This window comes from Telmatherina bonti (assembly GCF_933228915.1).
Source record: "Telmatherina bonti genome assembly, chromosome: 21".
Lineage (NCBI taxonomy): Eukaryota > Metazoa > Chordata > Actinopteri > Atheriniformes > Telmatherinidae > Telmatherina > Telmatherina bonti.
The window spans coordinates 32,783,598-32,802,953 of record NC_136630.1 but is presented as its reverse complement, the minus strand read 5'-3'; the positions used below and the strand labels follow the sequence as shown (position 1 = coordinate 32,802,953).

At 46.2% G+C, this 19,356-nt stretch overlaps 1 protein-coding gene across 1 annotated transcript in view; it reads right to left on the bottom strand.

The window, feature by feature from the left end:
- Window positions 1-19,356, bottom strand: part of ryr2a (ryanodine receptor 2a (cardiac)) — a gene marked incomplete at its 3' end in the record, with an annotated part of 479,882 nt that overhangs the window by 160,661 nt on the left and 299,865 nt on the right. The window contains exons 74-78 of the mRNA XM_079260659.1: window positions 2,229-2,321; window positions 1,940-2,110; window positions 1,719-1,778; window positions 1,482-1,636; window positions 1,255-1,386 (exon numbers count right to left, since the gene is read on the bottom strand). Of these exons, the coding sequence (XP_079116785.1) occupies window positions 1,255-1,386; window positions 1,482-1,636; window positions 1,719-1,778; window positions 1,940-2,110; window positions 2,229-2,321 (611 nt within the window). The remainder of the gene's footprint in view (window positions 1-1,254; window positions 1,387-1,481; window positions 1,637-1,718; window positions 1,779-1,939; window positions 2,111-2,228; window positions 2,322-19,356) is intronic.

Here is a 19,356-nt window from a genome sequence, read left to right as displayed (position 1 = left end):
ACCGGCAATGCAGACCAAGCTCTGACACCTGTCGTACAGGGACCGGACAGCTCGTACAAGGGGGTCCGGTACCCCATACTCCCCGAGTACCCCCCACAGGAGCCCCCGGGGGACACGGTGAAACGCCTTCTCCAGGTCCACAAAGCACATGTAGACTGGCTGGGCAAACTCCCATGCCCTCCGGGCGGATCTCATCCACCCCCGGGGCCTTGCCGCCAAGGAGCTTTTTGACCACCTCAGCGACTTCAGCCCCAGAGAAAGGAGAGTCCACCCCTGAGTCCACCAGCTCTGCTTCCTCATCGGAAGACATGTTGGTAGGATTGAGGAGGTCTTCAAAGTATTCCCTCCACCGACCCACAACGTCCCGAGTTGAGGTCAGCAGCTCCCCATCTCCACTGTACAGTTGAAGCTCTGCTGAAGGTGGGAGTTGAAGCTCGCTCTGACGGGGGACTCAGCCAGACGTTCCCAGCAGACCCTCACAACATGTTTGGGTCTGCCAGATCTGACCGGCTTCCTCCCCCACCATCTGAGCCAACTCACCACCAGGTGGGGAACAGTTGAAGCTCCGCCCCCCTCTTCACCCGAGTGTCCAAGGCATGTGGCCGCAGGTCCGACGATACGACTACAAAATCCATCATCGAACTGCGGCCCAGGGAATCCTGATGCCAGGTGTACATATGGACACTCTTATGTTGGCTCCCCAAAAGGCACGGCCATATTCCCACATGACACTGGAAGGATTCATGGGGCTCAGACTGGGAAAGAGTGGTTCAGGGAACAGGAAACATCATGTTGTTGGGGATGTGCTGAAAGTCAGACTCTTCCATCATCACTACAAGATCTTGGAGAAAAATGCACAGAAATAAACATGATGTTGCAGAAACTTCTGGAGACCATGGCACAGAGAACGCTGCTGGAATCACACATGAAGGAGGTCCATGGATGTTCTCCAGTGGAAGTTTTCTCTGGACAAGCTGTGTATTTTCTTCAGTTAATTTTCCAGGTTCTTTCAAAATATAATAATTAATTAATGAATAAAATTAATTAAAAACATAATTAAATAAAAACTTTTTCAGCTACTTTAATAATATAATATTTTTAGAAAATCCTAATTTATTCATTAATTTAATTTAAAAAGTTTAATAAATTAAAAGAAACTTTCCTATTTCTTAGAAATTCTAATCCTGTTGAAAAATCAAAAATAAAGGTCTCAAACTGTTGGAGCTTCCTGGGTGTGCACTAATGTGTGTGTACCTTGGTAGGTTATAGAGAGGAGCCATCCTGAAACAAGCAACAACGGCTCTCTTCCTTTGTTTGGACAACAGTTTGTGCCACACTGCCTTTTTGCTGCGCTGAGGATGCTCCACCTGCAGACACAGAAGCAAACTATTCAACACCTGGTCCTGCAGCTTTAGACATGAACAATTATATCAATGTTCTTCCTCAGAAAGGCTTTCTCCAACAACAGTGTATAAGTACACACACTCATCATTTTACTGACCTGGTCCAAGTGGAAAAGTACATGTGCAATGATGAGGACTCTCTCTACAGTCTTTTCTGGGTCAGAAGTATCTTCATAGTGGTTAGGAAGGTCTTTGTAAAGAGCCATCTGCCAACGAATAGCCGGATCCTCCAGCTGCACCAGACACAAACAAAATCTAACTTTGTAAAACCAAACAGAAGTCAAGACGGATTGGATTTTTAAAAAGCTTTCCTACCTTCCCCTGAAGATGCATATTGTTCCTGATGATGTCTCGCACCTCATCCTCAGTGTCCTTCTATTGAGAGAGTCAGACATTTAAAAAACACCGAATGACACATCTGACACAAAGGACGCATCTCATTAACTTGCCTGGACTAAATGGAATGAGCATTTGTTGAGATAATGGAGCAGAAAATTGGTCATCTCTTCTCAGGATCTTGGCATTGCTATTTTTACCTGTGTGAAGCGGCTCTTGGCCAGAGCAACCAGTTCCTGTTCTCCAGGAGCACAGATATTGAGTCCTACAGGTAGCAGACGCTTCAGAGTGGCTACAATCAAACTGGTCTGCATGGAGTATCGATCACCCTTCCTCTTCATCTTCTTCCTTTCCTGGTCTGAAACAATTCCCTGCAATGAGACAAAGTTAAACATCAGAGAAAAAGTTAATGAATTTTATCTGCAAGCATTAAATGAGTACATTTTTTATATATTTTCTTCTCTTTGGCATCCATCAGTGTTTTCATACCTTCGACACTTTACACTTAGTGTCAGAGATTAGGAAAGACATGTTGTTGATTTCATTCTGGACCACAAAGTTCTGTTCTTCCCTCTTGAAGTTCTGTGGACAGATGATATCACACACAGCTAACTTCCAAGTCTTTTTTTAAATATCTTCTCCGATTAACCTCCATGATGAAAATATAGAAAATGTCAAGATGTAAATCTGATTCTTTTGGTTGGAACAGATGTTTTACGATTATATGTATGAACCTGCTCAAGTAAAACCTCATAAAACCACTAAAAAACTCAGAATATACTCCAAAAATTTTTTATATACTTTAGAAATTCTTCCCTTCCACGACCGGATGAGAATCTCCTGTTCCACCTCATCATGATGAGAATCTCAAGTTCCACCTCATTATGATGAGAATCTCCAGTTCCACCTCATCACCATCAGAATCTTCTCTTCCACCTCGTCATGATAAGAATCTCATGTTCCACCTCATCACCATGAGAATCTCCCGTTCCACCTCATCACCATGAGAATCTCCCGTTCCACCTCATCACCATGAAAATCTCCCGTTCCACCTCATCACCATGAGAATCTCCCGTTCCACCTCATCACCATGAGAACCTCCCGTTCCACCTCATCACCATGAGAATGTCCGGTTCCACCTCATCACCATGAGAATCTGCTGTTCCACCACATGACCATGAGAATCTCCTGTTCCACCTCATCACCATGAGAATGTCCGGTTCCACCTCATCACCATGAGAATCTCCCGTTCCACCTCATCACCATGAGAATGTCCGGTTCCACCTCATCACCATGAGAATCTCCCGTTCCACCTCATCACCATCAGAATCTCCCGTTCCACCTCATCACCATGAGAATCTCCCGTTCCACCTCATCACCATGAGAATCTCCCGTTCCACCTCATCACCATGAGAATCTCCCGTTCCACCTCATCACCATGAGAATCTCCTGTTCCATCGCATCACCATGAGAATCTCCCGTTCCACCTCATCACCATGAGAATCTCCCGTTCCACCTCATCACCATGAGAATCTCCCGTTCCACCTCATCACCATGAGAATGTCCGGTTCCACCTCATCACCATGAGAATCTCCTGTTCCATCGCATCGCCATCAGAATCTCCCGTTCCACCTCATCACCATGAGAATCTCCGGTTCCACCTCATCACCATGAGAATCTCCCGTTCCACCTCATCACCATGAGAATGTCCGGTTCCACCTCATCACCATGAGAATCTCCTGTTCCACCTCATCACCATGAGAATGTCCGGTTCCACCTCATCACCATGAGAATCTCCTGTTCCACCACATCACCATGAGAATCTTCCATTCCACCTCATCATGATGAGAATCTCTCGTTCCACTGCATCATGTAGAGAATCTCCTGTTCCATCTCATCACGATCAGAATCTTCTGTTCCACCTCATCATGTCGAGAATATTCTGTTCCACCAAAACATGATGAGAATCTCCCGTTCCACCTCGTCATGATGAGAATTTCTCATTCCACCACATCATGATGAGAATGTCCGGTTCCACCTCATCACCATGAGAATCTCCTGTTCCACCTCATCACCATGAGAATGTCCGGTTCCACCTCATCACCATGAGAATCTCCTGTTCCACCACATCACCATGAGAATCTTCCATTCCACCTCATCATGATGAGAATCTCCCGTTCCACTGCATCATGTAGAGAATCTCCTGTTCCATCTCATCACGATCAGAATCTTCTGTTCCACCTCATCACCATGAGAATCTTCTGTTCCACCAAAACATGATGAGAATCTCCCGTTCCACCTCGTCATGATGAGAATTTCTCATTCCACCACATCATGATGAGAATGTCCGGTTCCACCTCATCACCATGAGAATCTCCTGTTCCACCTCATCACCATGAGAATGTCCGGTTCCACCTCACCACCATGAGAACCTCCCGTTCCACTTCGTCACCATGACAATCTCCTGTTCCACCAAAACATGATGAGAATCTCCCGTTCCACCTCATCACCATGAGAATTTACCATTCCACCTCATCACCATGAGAATCTTCCGTTCCACCACATTATGATAAGAATCTCACGTTCCACCTCATCATGATAAGAATCTCACGTTCCACCTCATCACAATGACAATCTCCTGTTCCACCAAAATATTATGAGAATCTCCCGTTAAACATCACCATGAGAATCTCCCGTTCCACCTCATCACCATGAGAATCTCCCGTTCCACCACATCACCATGAGAATCTCCCGTTCCACCTCATCACCATGGGAATCTCCCGTTCCACCTAATCACCATGAGAATCTCCCGTTCCACCTCATCATGATAAGAATCTCACGTTCCACCTCATCACAATGACAATCTCCTGTTCCACCAAAATATTATGAGAATCTCCCATTCCCCCACATTATGATGAGAATCTCCCGTTCCATCTCATCATGATGAGAATTTCCTGTTCCATCTCATCACGGTGAGAATTTCCCGTCTCTCCTCATCATCATAAGAATCTCACGTTGCACCTCATCACCATGACAATCTCCCGTTCCACCAAAATATTATGAGAATCTCCCGTTCCACCAAAACATGATTACAATCACCCGTTCCACCTCATCACCATGAGAATCTCTCGTTCCACCTCATGATGAGAATCTCTGGTTCCCCCTTGTCATGATGAGAATCTCGCGTTCCACCTCATCACCATGACAATCTCTCGTTCCACCTCATCATGATGAGAATCTCTTGTTCCACCAAAACATGATGAGAATCTCCTATTCCACCAAAACATGATGAGAATCTCCCGTTCCACCTCATCACCATGAGAATCTCTCGTTCCACCTCATCACCACAAGAATCTCCCGTTCCACCTCATCACAATGACAATCTCCTATTCCACCAAAACATGATGAGAATCTCCCGTTCCACCACATCACCATGAGAATCTCCCGTTCCACCTCATCACCATGAGAATCTCCCGTTCCACCTCATCACCATGAGAATCTCCCGTTCCACCTCATCATGATAAGAATCTCCCGTTCCACCTCATCACAATGACAATCTCCTGTTCCACCAAAATATTATGAGAATCTCCCATTCCCCCACATTATGATGAGAATCTCCCGTTCCATCTCATCACCATGAGAATCTCTCGTTCCACCTCATCACCACAAGAATCTCCCGTTCCACCTCATCACAATGACAATCTCCCGTTCCACCAAAATATTATGAGAATCTCCCGTTCCACCAAAACATGATTACAATCACCCGTTCCACCTCATCACCATGACAAACTCCCATTCCACCACATCATGATGAGAATCTCCCGTTCCACCTCATGATGAGAATCTCTGGTTCCCCCTTGTCATGATGACAATCTCACGTTCCACCTCATCATGATGAGAATCTCTTGTTCCACCAAAACATGATGAGAATCTCCTATTCCACCAAAACATGATGAGAATCTCCCGTTCCACCTCATCACCATGAGAATCTCTCGTTCCACCTCATCACCATGAGAATCTCCTGTTCCACCAAAACATGATGAGAATCTCCTATTCCACCAAAACATGATGAGAATCTCCCGTTCCACCTCGTCATGATGAGAATCTCCCGTTCCACCTCATCACCATGACAATCTCTCGTTCCACCTCATCACCATGAGAATCTCCTGTTCCCCCAAAACATGATGAGAATCTCCCGTTCCACCTCATCACCATGACAATCTCTCGTTCCACCTCATCACCATGAGAATCTCCTGTTCCCCCAAAACATGATGAGAATCTCCCGTTCCACCTCATCATGATGAGAATGTCCTCTTCCACCTCATCACCATGACAATCTCCCGTTCCACCTCATCACCATGAGAATCTCCTGTTCCACCAAAACATGATGAGAATCTCCCGTTCCACCTCATCACCATGAGAATCTCCCGTTCCACCTCATCACCATGAGAATCTCCCGTTCCACCTCATCATGATAAGAATCTCACGTTCCACCTCATCACAATGACAATCTCCGGTTCCACCAAAATATTATGAGAATCTCCCGTTCCACCAAAACATGATTACAATCACCCGTTCCACCTCATCACCATGACAAACTCCCATTCCACCACATCATGATGAGAATCTCCCGTTCCACCTCATGATGAGAATCTCTGGTTCCCCCTTGTCATGATGAGAATCTCGCGTTCCACCTCATCACCATGACAATCTCTCGTTCCACCTCATCATGATGAGAATCTCTTGTTCCACCAAAACATGATGAGAATCTCCTATTCCACCAAAACATGATGAGAATCTCCCGTTCCACCTCATCACCATGAGAATCTCTCGTTCCACCTCATCACCACGAGAATCTCCCGTTCCACCTCATCACAATGACAATCTCCTGTTCCACCAAAATATTATGAGAATCTCCCGTTCCACCACATCACCATGAGAATCTCCCGTTCCACCTCATCACCATGAGAATCTCCTGTTCCATCGCATCACCATCAGAATCTCCCGTTCCACCTCATCACCATGAGAATCTCCCGTTCCACCTCATCACCATGAGAATCTCCCGTTCCACCTCATCACCATGAGAATGTCCGGTTCCACCTCATCACCATGAGAATTTCCCGTTCCACCTCATCACCATGAGAATCTCCCGTTCCACCTCATCACCATGAGAATCTCCGGTTCCACCTCATCACCATGAGAATCTCCCGTTCCACCTCATCACCATGAGAATGTCCGGTTCCACCACATCACCATGAGAATCTCCTGTTCCACCTCATCACCATGAGAATCTCCTGTTCCACCTCATCACCATGAGAATGTCCGGTTCCACCTCATCACCATGAGAATCTCCTGTTCCACCACATCACCATGAGAATCTTCCATTCCACCTCATCATGATGAGAATCTCCCGTTCCACTGCATCATGTAGAGAATCTCCTGTTCCATCTCATCACGATCAGAATCTTCTGTTCCACCTCATCATGTCGAGAATCTCCCGTTCCACCTCGTCATGATGAGAATTTCTCATTCCACCACATCATGATGAGAATGTCCTGTTCCACCTCATCACCATGAGAACCTCCCGTTCCACCTCATCACAATGACAATCTCCTGTTCCACCAAAACATGATGAGAATCTCCCGTTCCACCTCATCATGATGAGAATGTCCTCTTCCACCTCATCACCATGAGAATCTCCCATTCCACCTCATCACCATGAGAATCTCCAGTTCCACCTCACCACCATGAGAACCTCCCGTTCCACCTCGTCACCATGACAATCTCCTGTTCCACCAAAACATGATGAGAATCTCCCGTTCCACCTCATCACCATGAGAATTTACCATTCCACCTCATCACCATGAGAATCTTCCGTTCCACCTCATTATGATAAGAATCTCACGTTCCACCTCATCATGATAAGAATCTCACGTTCCACCTCATCACAATGACAATCTCCTGTTCCACCAAAATATTATGAGAATCTCCCGTTCCACCTCATCACCACGAGAATCTCCCGTTCCACCACATCACCATGAGAATCTCCCGTTCCACCACATCACCATGAGAATCTCCCGTTCCACCTCATCACCATGAGAATCTCCCGTTCCACCTCATCACCATGAGAATCTCCCGTTCCACCTCATCATGATAAGAATCTCCCGTTCCACCTCATCACAATGACAATCTCCTGTTCCACCAAAATATTATGAGAATCTCCCATTCCCCCACATTACGATGAGAATCTCCCGTTCCATCTCATCACGGTGAGAATTTCCCGTCTCTCCTCATCATCATAAGAATCTCACGTTGCACCTCATCACCATGACAATCTCCCGTTCCACCAAAATATTATGAGAATCTCCCGTTCCACCAAAACATGATTACAATCACCCGTTCCACCTCATCACCATGACAAACTCCCATTCCACCACATCATGATGAGAATCTCCCGTTCCACCTCATCATGATGAGAATCTCTTGTTCCACCAAAACATGATGAGAATCTCCTATTCCACCAAAACATGATGAGAATCTCCCGTTCCACCTCATCACCATGAGAATCTTCCGTTCCACCACATTATGATAAGAATCTCACGTTCCACCTCATCATGATAAGAATCTCACGTTCCACCTCATCACAATGACAATCTCCTGTTCCACCAAAATATTATGAGAATCTCCCGTTAAACATCACCATGAGAATCTCCCGTTCCACCTCATCACCATGAGAATCTCCCGTTCCACCACATCACCATGAGAATCTCCCGTTCCACCTCATCACCATGGGAATCTCCCGTTCCACCTAATCACCATGAGAATCTCCCGTTCCACCTCATCATGATAAGAATCTCACGTTCCACCTCATCACAATGACAATCTCCTGTTCCACCAAAATATTATGAGAATCTCCCATTCCCCCACATTATGATGAGAATCTCCCGTTCCATCTCATCATGATGAGAATTTCCTGTTCCATCTCATCACGGTGAGAATTTCCCGTCTCTCCTCATCATCATAAGAATCTCACGTTGCACCTCATCACCATGACAATCTCCCGTTCCACCAAAATATTATGAGAATCTCCTATTCCACCAAAACATGATGAGAATCTCCCGTTCCACCTCATCACCATGAGAATCTCCCGTTCCACCTCATCACCATGAGAATCTCCCGTTCCACCTCATCATGATAAGAATCTCACGTTCCACCTCATCACAATGACAATCTCCGGTTCCACCAAAATATTATGAGAATCTCCCGTTCCACCAAAACATGATTACAATCACCCGTTCCACCTCATCACCATGACAAACTCCCATTCCACCACATCATGATGAGAATCTCCCGTTCCACCTCATGATGAGAATCTCTGGTTCCCCCTTGTCATGATGAGAATCTCGCGTTCCACCTCATCACCATGACAATCTCTCGTTCCACCTCATCATGATGAGAATCTCTTGTTCCACCAAAACATGATGAGAATCTCCTATTCCACCAAAACATGATGAGAATCTCCCGTTCCACCTCATCACCATGAGAATCTCTCGTTCCACCTCATCACCACGAGAATCTCCCGTTCCACCTCATCACAATGACAATCTCCTGTTCCACCAAAATATTATGAGAATCTCCCGTTCCACCACATCACCATGAGAATCTCCCGTTCCACCTCATCACCATGAGAATCTCCTGTTCCATCGCATCACCATCAGAATCTCCCGTTCCACCTCATCACCATGAGAATCTCCCGTTCCACCTCATCACCATGAGAATCTCCCGTTCCACCTCATCACCATGAGAATGTCCGGTTCCACCTCATCACCATGAGAATTTCCCGTTCCACCTCATCACCATGAGAATCTCCCGTTCCACCTCATCACCATGAGAATCTCCGGTTCCACCTCATCACCATGAGAATCTCCCGTTCCACCTCATCACCATGAGAATGTCTGGTTCCACCTCATCACCATGAGAATGTCCGGTTCCACCACATCACCATGAGAATCTCCTGTTCCACCTCATCACCATGAGAATCTCCTGTTCCACCTCATCACCATGAGAATGTCCGGTTCCACCTCATCACCATGAGAATCTCCTGTTCCACCACATCACCATGAGAATCTTCCATTCCACCTCATCATGATGAGAATCTCCCGTTCCACTGCATCATGTAGAGAATCTCCTGTTCCATCTCATCACGATCAGAATCTTCTGTTCCACCTCATCATGTCGAGAATCTCCCGTTCCACCTCGTCATGATGAGAATTTCTCATTCCACCACATCATGATGAGAATGTCCTGTTCCACCTCATCACCATGAGAACCTCCCGTTCCACCTCATCACAATGACAATCTCCTGTTCCACCAAAACATGATGAGAATCTCCCGTTCCACCTCATCATGATGAGAATGTCCTCTTCCACCTCATCACCATGAGAATCTCCCATTCCACCTCATCACCATGAGAATCTCCAGTTCCACCTCACCACCATGAGAACCTCCCGTTCCACCTCGTCACCATGACAATCTCCTGTTCCACCAAAACATGATGAGAATCTCCCGTTCCACCTCATCACCATGAGAATTTACCATTCCACCTCATCACCATGAGAATCTTCCGTTCCACCTCATTATGATAAGAATCTCACGTTCCACCTCATCATGATAAGAATCTCACGTTCCACCTCATCACAATGACAATCTCCTGTTCCACCAAAATATTATGAGAATCTCCCGTTCCACCTCATCACCACGAGAATCTCCCGTTCCACCACATCACCATGAGAATCTCCCGTTCCACCACATCACCATGAGAATCTCCCGTTCCACCTCATCACCATGAGAATCTCCCGTTCCACCTCATCACCATGAGAATCTCCCGTTCCACCTCATCATGATAAGAATCTCCCGTTCCACCTCATCACAATGACAATCTCCTGTTCCACCAAAATATTATGAGAATCTCCCATTCCCCCACATTACGATGAGAATCTCCCGTTCCATCTCATCACGGTGAGAATTTCCCGTCTCTCCTCATCATCATAAGAATCTCACGTTGCACCTCATCACCATGACAATCTCCCGTTCCACCAAAATATTATGAGAATCTCCCGTTCCACCAAAACATGATTACAATCACCCGTTCCACCTCATCACCATGACAAACTCCCATTCCACCACATCATGATGAGAATCTCCCGTTCCACCTCATCATGATGAGAATCTCTTGTTCCACCAAAACATGATGAGAATCTCCTATTCCACCAAAACATGATGAGAATCTCCCGTTCCACCTCATCACCATGAGAATCTTCCGTTCCACCACATTATGATAAGAATCTCACGTTCCACCTCATCATGATAAGAATCTCACGTTCCACCTCATCACAATGACAATCTCCTGTTCCACCAAAATATTATGAGAATCTCCCGTTAAACATCACCATGAGAATCTCCCGTTCCACCTCATCACCATGAGAATCTCCCGTTCCACCACATCACCATGAGAATCTCCCGTTCCACCTCATCACCATGGGAATCTCCCGTTCCACCTAATCACCATGAGAATCTCCCGTTCCACCTCATCATGATAAGAATCTCACGTTCCACCTCATCACAATGACAATCTCCTGTTCCACCAAAATATTATGAGAATCTCCCATTCCCCCACATTATGATGAGAATCTCCCGTTCCATCTCATCATGATGAGAATTTCCTGTTCCATCTCATCACGGTGAGAATTTCCCGTCTCTCCTCATCATCATAAGAATCTCACGTTGCACCTCATCACCATGACAATCTCCCGTTCCACCAAAATATTATGAGAATCTCCCGTTCCACCAAAACATGATTACAATCACCCGTTCCACCTCATCACCATGAGAATCTCTCGTTCCACCTCATGATGAGAATCTCTGGTTCCCCCTTGTCATGATGAGAATCTCGCGTTCCACCTCATCACCATGACAATCTCTCGTTCCACCTCATCATGATGAGAATCTCTTGTTCCACCAAAACATGATGAGAATCTCCTATTCCACCAAAACATGATGAGAATCTCCCGTTCCACCTCATCACCATGAGAATCTCTCGTTCCACCTCATCACCACAAGAATCTCCCGTTCCACCTCATCACAATGACAATCTCCTATTCCACCAAAACATGATGAGAATCTCCCGTTCCACCACATCACCATGAGAATCTCCCGTTCCACCTCATCACCATGAGAATCTCCCGTTCCACCTCATCACCATGAGAATCTCCCGTTCCACCTCATCATGATAAGAATCTCCCGTTCCACCTCATCACAATGACAATCTCCTGTTCCACCAAAATATTATGAGAATCTCCCATTCCCCCACATTATGATGAGAATCTCCCGTTCCATCTCATCACCATGAGAATCTCTCGTTCCACCTCATCACCACAAGAATCTCCCGTTCCACCTCATCACAATGACAATCTCCCGTTCCACCAAAATATTATGAGAATCTCCCGTTCCACCAAAACATGATTACAATCACCCGTTCCACCTCATCACCATGACAAACTCCCATTCCACCACATCATGATGAGAATCTCCCGTTCCACCTCATGATGAGAATCTCTGGTTCCCCCTTGTCATGATGACAATCTCACGTTCCACCTCATCATGATGAGAATCTCTTGTTCCACCAAAACATGATGAGAATCTCCTATTCCACCAAAACATGATGAGAATCTCCCGTTCCACCTCATCACCATGAGAATCTCTCGTTCCACCTCATCACCATGAGAATCTCCTGTTCCACCAAAACATGATGAGAATCTCCTATTCCACCAAAACATGATGAGAATCTCCCGTTCCACCTCGTCATGATGAGAATCTCCCGTTCCACCTCATCACCATGACAATCTCTCGTTCCACCTCATCACCATGAGAATCTCCTGTTCCCCCAAAACATGATGAGAATCTCCCGTTCCACCTCATCATGATGAGAATGTCCTCTTCCACCTCATCACCATGACAATCTCCCGTTCCACCTCATCACCATGAGAATCTCCAGTTCCACCAAAACATGATGAGAATCTCCCGTTCCACCTCATCACCATGAGAATCTCCCGTTCCACCTCATCACCATGAGAATCTCCCGTTCCACCTCATCATGATAAGAATCTCACGTTCCACCTCATCACAATGACAATCTCCGGTTCCACCAAAATATTATGAGAATCTCCCGTTCCACCAAAACATGATTACAATCACCCGTTCCACCTCATCACCATGACAAACTCCCATTCCACCACATCATGATGAGAATCTCCCGTTCCACCTCATGATGAGAATCTCTGGTTCCCCCTTGTCATGATGAGAATCTCGCGTTCCACCTCATCACCATGACAATCTCTCGTTCCACCTCATCATGATGAGAATCTCTTGTTCCACCAAAACATGATGAGAATCTCCTATTCCACCAAAACATGATGAGAATCTCCCGTTCCACCTCATCACCATGAGAATCTCTCGTTCCACCTCATCACCACGAGAATCTCCCGTTCCACCTCATCACAATGACAATCTCCTGTTCCACCAAAATATTATGAGAATCTCCCGTTCCACCACATCACCATGAGAATCTCCCGTTCCACCTCATCACCATGAGAATCTCCTGTTCCATCGCATCACCATCAGAATCTCCCGTTCCACCTCATCACCATGAGAATCTCCCGTTCCACCTCATCACCATGAGAATCTCCCGTTCCACCTCATCACCATGAGAATGTCCGGTTCCACCTCATCACCATGAGAATTTCCCGTTCCACCTCATCACCATGAGAATCTCCCGTTCCACCTCATCACCATGAGAATCTCCGGTTCCACCTCATCACCATGAGAATCTCCCGTTCCACCTCATCACCATGAGAATGTCTGGTTCCACCTCATCACCATGAGAATGTCCGGTTCCACCACATCACCATGAGAATCTCCTGTTCCACCTCATCACCATGAGAATCTCCTGTTCCACCTCATCACCATGAGAATGTCCGGTTCCACCTCATCACCATGAGAATCTCCTGTTCCACCACATCACCATGAGAATCTTCCATTCCACCTCATCATGATGAGAATCTCCCGTTCCACTGCATCATGTAGAGAATCTCCTGTTCCATCTCATCACGATCAGAATCTTCTGTTCCACCTCATCATGTCGAGAATCTCCCGTTCCACCTCGTCATGATGAGAATTTCTCATTCCACCACATCATGATGAGAATGTCCTGTTCCACCTCATCACCATGAGAACCTCCCGTTCCACCTCATCACAATGACAATCTCCTGTTCCACCAAAACATGATGAGAATCTCCCGTTCCACCTCATCATGATGAGAATGTCCTCTTCCACCTCATCACCATGAGAATCTCCCATTCCACCTCATCACCATGAGAATCTCCAGTTCCACCTCACCACCATGAGAACCTCCCGTTCCACCTCGTCACCATGACAATCTCCTGTTCCACCAAAACATGATGAGAATCTCCCGTTCCACCTCATCACCATGAGAATTTACCATTCCACCTCATCACCATGAGAATCTTCCGTTCCACCTCATTATGATAAGAATCTCACGTTCCACCTCATCATGATAAGAATCTCACGTTCCACCTCATCACAATGACAATCTCCTGTTCCACCAAAATATTATGAGAATCTCCCGTTCCACCTCATCACCACGAGAATCTCCCGTTCCACCACATCACCATGAGAATCTCCCGTTCCACCACATCACCATGAGAATCTCCCGTTCCACCTCATCACCATGAGAATCTCCCGTTCCACCTCATCACCATGAGAATCTCCCGTTCCACCTCATCATGATAAGAATCTCCCGTTCCACCTCATCACAATGACAATCTCCTGTTCCACCAAAATATTATGAGAATCTCCCATTCCCCCACATTACGATGAGAATCTCCCGTTCCATCTCATCACGGTGAGAATTTCCCGTCTCTCCTCATCATCATAAGAATCTCACGTTGCACCTCATCACCATGACAATCTCCCGTTCCACCAAAATATTATGAGAATCTCCCGTTCCACCAAAACATGATTACAATCACCCGTTCCACCTCATCACCATGACAAACTCCCATTCCACCACATCATGATGAGAATCTCCCGTTCCACCTCATCATGATGAGAATCTCTTGTTCCACCAAAACATGATGAGAATCTCCTATTCCACCAAAACATGATGAGAATCTCCCGTTCCACCTCATCACCATGAGAATCTCTCGTTCCACCTCATCACCATGAGAATCTCCTGTTCCACCAAAACATGATGAGAATCTCCTATTCCACCAAAACATGATGAGAATCTCCCGTTCCACCTCGTCATGATGAGAATCTCCCGTTCCACCTCATCACCATGACAATCTCTCGTTCCACCTCATCACCATGAGAATCTCCTGTTCCCCCAAAACATGATGAGAATCTCCCGTTCCACCTCATCATGATTAGAATGTCCTCTTCCACCTCATCACCATGAGAACCTCCCGTTCCACCTCGTCACCATGACAATCTCCTGTTCCACCAAAACATGATGAGAATCTCCCGTTCCACCTCATCATGATGAGAATGTCCTCTTCCACCTCATCACCACGAGAACCTCCCGTTCCACCTCATCACCATGAGAATCTCCCGTTCCACCTCATCACCATGAGAACCTCCCGTTCCACCTCGTCACCATGACAATCTCCTGTTCCACCAAAACATGATGAGAATCTCCCGTTCCACCTCATCATGATGAGAATGTCCTCTTCCACCTCATCACCACGAGAACCTCCCGTTCCACCTCATCACAATGACAATCTCCTGTTCCACCAAAATATTATGAGAATCTCCCATTCCCCCACATTATGATGAGAATCTCCCGTTCCACCTCATCATGATGAGAATTTCCCGTTCCATCTCATCAGGGTGAGAATTTCCCGTCTCTCCTCATCATCATAAGAATCTCACGTTGCACCTCATCACCATGACAATCTCCCGTTCCACCAAAATATTATGAGAATCTCCCGTTCCACCAAAACATGATTACAATCACCCGTTCCACCTCATCACCATGACAAACTCCCATTCCACCACATCATGATGAGAATCTCCCGTTCCACCTCATGATGAGAATCTCTGGTTCCCCCTTGTCATGATGAGAATCTCGCGTTCCACCTCATCACCATGACAATCTCTCGTTCCACCTCATCATGATGAGAATCTCTTGTTCCACCAAAACATGATGAGAATCTCCTATTCCACCAAAACATGATGAGAATCTCCCGTTCCACCTCATCACCATGAGAATCTCTCGTTCCACCTCATCACCACGAGAATCTCCCGTTCCACCTCATCACAATGACAATCTCCTGTTCCACCAAAATATTATGAGAATCCCCCGTTCCACCACATCACCATGAGAATCTCCCGTTCCACCTCATCACCATGAGAATCTCCCGTTCCACCTCATCACCATGAGAATCTCCCGTTCCACCTCATCATGATAAGAATCTCCCGTTCCACCTCATCACAATGACAATCTCCTGTTCCACCAAAATATTATGTGAATCTCCCGTTCCACCTCATCACCATGAGAATCTCCCGTTCCACCTCATCACAATGACAATCTCCTGTTCCACCAAAATATTATGTGAATCTCCCGTTCCACCTCATCACCATGAGAATCTCCCGTTCCACCTCATCACCATGAGAATCTCCCGTTCCACCTCATCACCATGAGAATCTCCCGTTCCACCTCATCATGATAAGAATCTCCCGTTCCACCTCATCACAATGACAATCTCCTGTTCCACCAAAATATTATGAGAATCTCCCATTCCCCCACATTATGATGAGAATCTCCCGTTCCACCTCATCATGATGAGAATTTCCCGTTCCATCTCATCACGGTGAGAATTTCCCGTCTCTCCTCATCATCATAAGAATCTCACGTTGCACCTCATCACCATGACAATCTCCCGTTCCACCAAAATATTATGAGAATCTCCCGTTCCACCTCATCACCATGACAAACTCCCATTCCACCACATCATGATGACAATCTCTCGTTCCACCTCATGATGAGAATCTCTGGTTCCCCCTTGTCATGATGACAATCTCACGTTCCACCTCATCATGATGAGAATCTCTTGTTCCACCAAAACATGATGAGAATCTCCTATTCCACCAAAACATGATGAGAATCTCCCGTTCCACCTCATCACCATGAGAATCTCTCGTTCCACCTCATCACCATGAGAATCTCTCGTTCCACCTCAACACCATGAGAATCTCCTGTTCCCCCAAAACATGATGAGAATCTCCTATTCCACCAAAACATGATGAGAATCTCCCGTTCCACCTCATCACCACAAGAATCTCCCGTTCCACCTCATCACAATGACAATCTCCCGTTCCACCAAAATATTATGAGAATCTCCCGTTCCACCAAAACATGATTACAATCACCCGTTCCACCTCATCACCATGACAAACTCCCATTCCACCACATCATGATGAGAATCTCCCGTTCCACCTCATGATGAGAATCTCTGGTTCCCCCTTGTCATGATGACAATCTCACGTTCCACCTCATCATGATGAGAATCTCTTGTTCCACCAAAACATGATGAGAATCTCCTATTCCACCAAAACATGATGAGAATCTCCCGTTCCACCTCATCACCATGAGAATCTCTCGTTCCAACTCATCACCATGAGAATCTCCTGTTCCACCAAAACATGATGAGAATCTCCTATTCCACCAAAACATGATGAGAATCTCCCGTTCCACCTCGTCATGATGAGAATCTCCCGTTCCACCTCATCACCATGACAATCTCTCGTTCCACCTCATCACCATGAGAATCTCCTGTTCCCCCAAAACATGATGAGAATCTCCCATTCCACCTCATCATGATGAGAATGTCCTCTTCCACCTCATCACCATGAGAACCTCCCGTTCCACCTCGTCACCATGACAATCTCCTGTTCCACCAAAACATGATGAGAATCTCCCGTTCCACCTCATCATGATGAGAATGTCCTCTTCCACCTCATCACCACGAGAACCTCCCGTTCCACCTCATCACCATGAGAATCTCCCGTTCCACCTCATCACCATGAGAATCTCCCATTCCACCTCATCATGATAAGAATCTCACGTTCCACCTCATCACAATGACAATCTCCTGTTCCACCAAAATATTATGAGAATCTCCCATTCCCCCACATTATGATGAGAATCTCCCGTTCCACCTCATCATGATGAGAATTTCCCGTTCCATCTCATCACGGTGAGAATTTCCCGTCTCTCCTCATCATCATAAGAATCTCACGTTGCACCTCATCACCATGACAATCTCCCGTTCCACCAAAATATTATGAGAATCTCCCGTTCCACCAAAACATGATTACAATCACCCGTTCCACCTCATCACCATGACAAACTCCCATTCCACCACATCATGATGAGAATCTCCCGTTCCACCTCATGATGAGAATCTCTGGTTCCCCCTTGTCATGATGAGAATCTCGCGTTCCACCTCATCACCATGACAATCTCTCGTTCCACCTCATCATGATGAGAATCTCTTGTTCCACCAAAACATGATGAGAATCTCCCGTTCCACCTCATCACCATGAGAATCTCTCGTTCCACCTCATCACCACGAGAATCTCCCGTTCCACCTCATCACAATGACAATCTCCTGTTCCACCAAAATATTATGAGAATCCCCCGTTCCACCACATCACCATGAGAATCTCCCGTTCCACCTCATCACCATGAGAATCTCCCGTTCCACCTCATCACCATGAGAATCTCCCGTTCCACCTCATCATGATAAGAATCTCCCGTTCCACCTCATAACAATGACAATCTCCTGTTCCACCAAAATATTATGAGAATCTCCCATTCCCCCACATTATGATGAGAATCTCCCGTTCCACCTCATCATGATGAGAATTTCCCGTTCCATCTCATCACGGTGAGAATTTCCCGTCTCTCCTCATCATCATAAGAATCTCACGTTGCACCTCATCACCATGACAATCTCCCGTTCCACCAAAATATTATGAGAATCTCCCGTTCCACCTCATCACCATGACAAACTCCCATTCCACCACATCATGATGACAATCTCACGTTCCACCTCATCATGATGAGAATCTCTTGTTCCACCAAAACATGATGAGAATCTCCTATTCCACCAAAACATGATGAGAATCTCCCGTTCCACCTCATCACCATGAGAATCTCTCGTTCCACCTCATCACCATGAGAATCTCTCGTTCCACCTCATCACCATGAGAATCTCCTGTTCCACCAAAACATGATGAGAATCTCCCGTTCCACCTCGTCATGATGAGAATCTCCCGTTCCACCAAAATATTATGAGAATCTCCCGTTCCACCAAAACATGATTACAATCACCCGTTCCACCTCATCACCATGACAAACTCCCATTCCACCACATCATGATGAGAATCTCCCGTTCCACCTCATGATGAGAATCTCTGGTTCCCCCTTGTCATGATGACAATTTCACGTTCCACCTCATCATGATGAGAATCTCTT